General features: G+C 30.0%; 1 protein-coding gene across 1 annotated transcript; it reads right to left on the reverse strand.

Moving 5' to 3' along the window:
• Positions 1-741: 741 nt before the first annotated feature.
• LOC112508185 lies at positions 742-3,093 on the reverse strand. Its single transcript, XM_025112970.1, has 4 exons — positions 2,716-3,093; positions 1,875-2,015; positions 1,471-1,650; positions 742-935 (listed from the first exon to the last, which is right to left on the reverse strand). The coding sequence occupies exons 1-4, from the start codon at positions 3,091-3,093 to the stop codon at positions 840-842; spliced, it is 795 nt and encodes a 264-aa protein (XP_024968738.1). The 3' UTR covers positions 742-839.
• Between the last annotated feature and the right edge of the window lie 2,047 nt (positions 3,094-5,140).

Below are 5,140 nucleotides of genomic sequence, written 5' to 3' on the forward strand. Positions count from 1 at the left end.
AACCTTTAGTCGTTAGACCTGTAACCTTTTAGTTTTACTTTTTGCTTACTATAACAGTAATTTGGATGTAATTTACTATTTTAGTTAAAAACTAATTATAGTTTTCTTTGTCTTTTAAGTCCCATATATTGAAATAAAGTTTCAATTTTGCTAATTTCAATTTGGAAAAAGGAAAACTGGAAAAGAAGGAAGCATGATCTTAATCCAGGATTTATCCTCTTATATTTTGTATTCAGGGTTTTGGTTTTTTATGTCCCTCCCATTGTATTTTTTTATTATAATTAATAAAAAATCAACATGAAGATGAGATACTTAGCTTGAATAGGTTCTAAACTCTTCAAAAAATCGCAGGTTTCGTTGTTTGATTGGCTTAAAAAATTGGGCTTAGGGGCATTTTTTTTATTAATTTCGCACAGGGCATCAAAAATCTTAGGACCGGCTATGTTTATGGAAATGATGAAAGTTCATTTATTATGATTTGAATATTTATGGAAGATGAAAGAGTTCATTAATTGTAATCAATACTTTATATTAGAAAACAATCAAAACTTCTATGAAATGACATATTCATCAAATTAAATGGACGGTTGATATTGAGTTGTATTGGTTGTACAAATGTAAAAGATTGTATAATAACACACTCATCTCTCTCTCTCACTATATATATATAGAGAGAGAGAGAGAGAGATCTAGAGAGAGAGAGGGAAAGATATGAATGAATATTTGTGGGATTGATTGATTGGTAGAAAGTAGTGTATTAATATACATGAAGGTCGGAGGATATAATATCGGATTAATAATAATTAATTAATTGATTGAAATTAATTAATCAATTAATCTCATGAGTCTGGGATAATATTGATACATGGTGAATACAATAAACTCGCCATTGCTTGTTGTAGCCACTCATCCTCTTCATCATAATCTTGCTTCATCTGCATGCATTTTCACCCATTATTTTTAATCAACAACTACATCAAAGCAAAAAAAACCTTGGAGTAACATATACATATATATATATATATATATATGCAGATATTGCTTCTACTGTAAATAATAGAAGAAAGACTATTTTCATAAAGACCCTTGATTACCAAACCAAACATCTCCAATATATCCTATTGGGATATGGATACGAAGAGGGTAAGATGTATACAGATCTAAAACTTGCCCAAAGAGTAGAACGACTGTTTCGTGAAAACCCTAATTAAGTTTCTTAAATCAATCGAGAAATCAATAGCAAATGGTATTCTTGATTGATTATATATAACTATAAGTAAACCAATTAACCAAACGGTCTTTGGCCTAGCGGTATATGAGTCTTTCGCCTCCTACGAGGTCATGGGTTCAAACCTCACAAAAGGTGAGGAAGGTGTGTATGTTTGTTTGTGCTATTTACCGTATATAAATACTTCAAAAAAAATTAAAAAATAAACCAATTATATAAATAATATATATATATATATATACCAGAAAATTGTTGGTGTATAGTTGTTGAATATCTTCATCAGAAGAAGGATTATTATTAGCAGTAGTGATGATGGGAAGCACTTGATCCTGATCACAAGGTTGATGATGATCGTTGTTGTTCTTGGCAAACCTCCCTCTCACTCGTATTCGCTTGTCGGCTAACGTCTTCCGGCATTCATACTACATACATATATACAATTCATTTTGATTTAATCAGTTTATAGGACGTCAAATATGTCAAATGTCATATAAGAAACTGGACTTAAGTTTATAGGATCAAACAATTGTGCATGTCCTATATAAAGGTATCTAATTACAATCAGATGTTATCTGGGTATCTAAACTAGTTTTTTACGACACTGTATTTGTTCTAGGGTTTTCAAGAAAATGGATCAAAGGCAAACCTTAATTGTCTTGTTGAAGTTCCTTTGGTTTCTTTTCTTGAGATACCTCATGATCTTATCCTTCCTTTCTTCCATTGAATACCTCCCGACCTTCAATGTCGGTTCTTCGATCTCTTTACTCGTTTTCTGGCTTTCGATTTCCTGCACAAATTAATAAAGACACCAATTAAAAACGATAAGAATTATATATATATATATATATATATAGTTAAGAGTTAGTGCTTCTTTGTTATTAGCTTAATGAATACTCACAAGTTATTTAGTTAGTTATACATGATTGTTTAGTAGTGGCTTAATGATATTACAAGTGACTTACTCGATAACGTGATCTAGGTAGAAACTTTTTATGCAGAAAGTCAAGTTTTTTTAAAACTTGTACCCCTCCTAATTAAAAAAACACGCTTATTTCATCTATTGGGAAAACCCAAACAAAAACCTTCAAAATCTATACAAACAGATTAATCCACATATAAAACTTTATCATACAAGACTTGGGGGTTTTTTCAATTCATAGTTGTATGTAAAGAACATGTTTTTTAATACCCTGACCCTGTCTTGTTCATACAAGACACCAATTGGGTTTTTTCTTAGTTGAAAGGAACATGTTTTTTTAACTGGAGTGACAGGTTTGGAAAAAACTTAGGCTTTCTGCATAAAGCTCCTCCTTAGAAGCTTATTAAGCCGCTAACAAAGAGGCCTGAATAAGCCACTTTCTCTATATCCAAGCTTATTAAGCTAGTTCCAAACCAAAGAAACCCTTAATTATTTTGCATGTAATTGAAGCCATGCAAGATCCAAATTAGCAAAAAGATGAAATAAAAACCTAAAGAAATCTACATACCCAATTGGTGGTTGCAGTGGGATAACTAGAAGATGATGACCATGAATTGCTGCCATAGCTACCACTGCTACAAAAATACTCATCTTGTTCAACCTTCTGATGATCGGTCCCGGCCGGAATATTGCCGCCAAACCCCGTCGGTGACGTCGGAACCACCATCTCGGAAACCCCAAATCTCTCCGGGAATGAAGTCGTTGTCTTCCATGACGACGATCGAGATAATGGTGTAGTGATGTCATTTTCCGGTGGGATTATCGTTATCCCGTAGTTATCGAAGAAACCAGGTGAAGTAGTTTCGACATCATACCACATTGGTAGGGCGGTTCCCGGAGTTTGAAAGTCGCCGGAAAAGTTATGAACCTTAGAAATGAAGGCCATCAATATTCCAGTGTCGATGTAATTTGCCTACCGATGACACTCAAATAGAATTATAATGATGCATGGGGAGGGAATTGTGTATTTATAGGGAAGGCATCAAAGGAAACGACATCCTGCGGCTTTCAAGCAAGTTGTAAGGGACCCATTTTTGTACAAATTTCGTGACTAAATATTCCTCCAAATTAACGCATCTCACCTTTTACTGTCCATCTCAGTGAGTTACATTGATGGTCCCTCTGGTTTTTTTAAATTTACGATTTGGTCCCTAAAACAAATTATGTATATTAACAGTCCTTAAACTTTTCAGTTGTTAAAATCCCTGAAATTAACACCTTCAGTTAGAAACCGTTAAAATGAATAAATCAGTCTTTGGACAAAGAACAAGGACCAAATATATAATTAATTGTTACTTATTCACATATTTTTTAAATAAATTAAAAATATTTTAAATACAGTTAACAAAATAAAATATTTTGACTATTATATCAATATAAATTATTTGATAATTCAATTTAATATCGTCTTGCTTATTTTAACTTTTAAAACCTCTTATTTTTTCATACCAAATAAATTGTTTATCTTAACGAACAAGTTTTAATATATAAACAGACTTGGAATCATGTGAGACAAGACTGTTTTCGTGAAACACGATTTTTACACTTGAAACTTCACAGCAAAACACTGTGAAGATTTGACATTTTTTTTACTTTCACAATATTTTGTCGACTTGAAATTTGATTTTGTAAATGGGTTATTTAGTTTTTGGAGTATTGGAAATGGTTTATTTTGTAAGAAAATGATTCTAAATATATATTCATTAAGCAAGTTATTTCAACACCCTATCGAGTCTAAAAGGTAGGCCTATTAGGGAATTAGGATGTGGAGGAATCGATGATCGGGACTTGTTTTGGTATTCTTTGTCTTTTGTAAAATAGAGTCATATTAATACGAGATAAGAAGAAGATATATATATATATATATATATATATATATATATATATATATATATATATATATATATATAGATGTTGGTTATTATACAACCCATAACATTTGTGCAATAAATACAACCCAATCTTAATCGTCCATTTCATTTGATTAATATGTGATTTCATAGAAGTTTTGATTGTTTTCTAATATAAAGTATTGATCATAATTAATGAACCATATTCATCTTTCATAAATATTCAAATCATAATAAATGAACTCTCATCATTTCCATAAATATCTCAATTTATTGGGTTGCATTGGTTGTACAAATGCAACAGGTTGTATTTGAAACAAACTTTATATATATATATATATATATATAGAGAGAGAGAGAGAGAGAGATAGATAGATTGATAGATAGATAGAGAGAGGTGAGTTAGTATGCAATTTTTTACATTTGTACAATTCAATTTAATTAACCGTCCATTTAATTTGATGAACATGTGATTTCATAAAAGTTATATATATATATATCAATCAGTAATTTATTACATTCAAGTGATATGATCAAAATATTTTTTTGGACTAATAAGGTTATGATTTTATCCTCAGTTAAAAAACAGATAATATGTACGAGTGTCAAATTAAAGCGACTTTTTTTTGGTTAATTTGTTCAGTTTTAAAAAAAAAGAGCGTAATTGTTTTTTAATTTTAAAAATAATCTTTGATTGCATATATAATACGCACAACACATTACGTATATGATTACAAACTAATATCATGAATTTGTATATGACCAAATGTGGTTTTATGCTTGTGATCATGTATACATAGGATCACATATATAGACACATGCAATATCACTTGTGATGATGTATACAATGTGATTCTATATAACATCAGAATTCGTTCTATGTATAATCACATGTGATATATATATANGATATATATATATATATATATATATATATATATATATATATATATATATAATACACAATCATATGTCATTATATATAGGGTCAAAAGTTATTTCTATGTATAATTACATATATTCATGTATAAGATACATACAAAAAGAATGTCATATTTGTACACAAGAACACTACATTGTATA

This window comes from Cynara cardunculus, assembly GCF_001531365.2.
Source record: "Cynara cardunculus var. scolymus isolate 2C chromosome LG 2, CcrdV1, whole genome shotgun sequence".
NCBI classification, from domain to species: domain Eukaryota; kingdom Viridiplantae; phylum Streptophyta; class Magnoliopsida; order Asterales; family Asteraceae; genus Cynara; species Cynara cardunculus.

What these genes read in the sequence shown, in the direction of transcription:
- LOC112508185 (XM_025112970.1), bottom strand. Translation starts at nt 3,093, where the DNA reads ATGGCCTTCATTTCTAAGGTTCATAACTTTTCCGGCGACTTTCAAACT. An exon ending in CCACTGCAACCACCAATTGG is followed by an intron (nt 2,016 to 2,715) that starts GTATGTAGATTT and finishes TAATTTGTGCAG; the next exon opens with GAAATCGAAAGCCAGAAAAC. An exon ending in ACTTCAACAAGACAATTAAG is followed by an intron (nt 1,651 to 1,874) that starts GTTTGCCTTTGA and finishes ATATGTATGTAG; the next exon opens with TATGAATGCCGGAAGACGTT.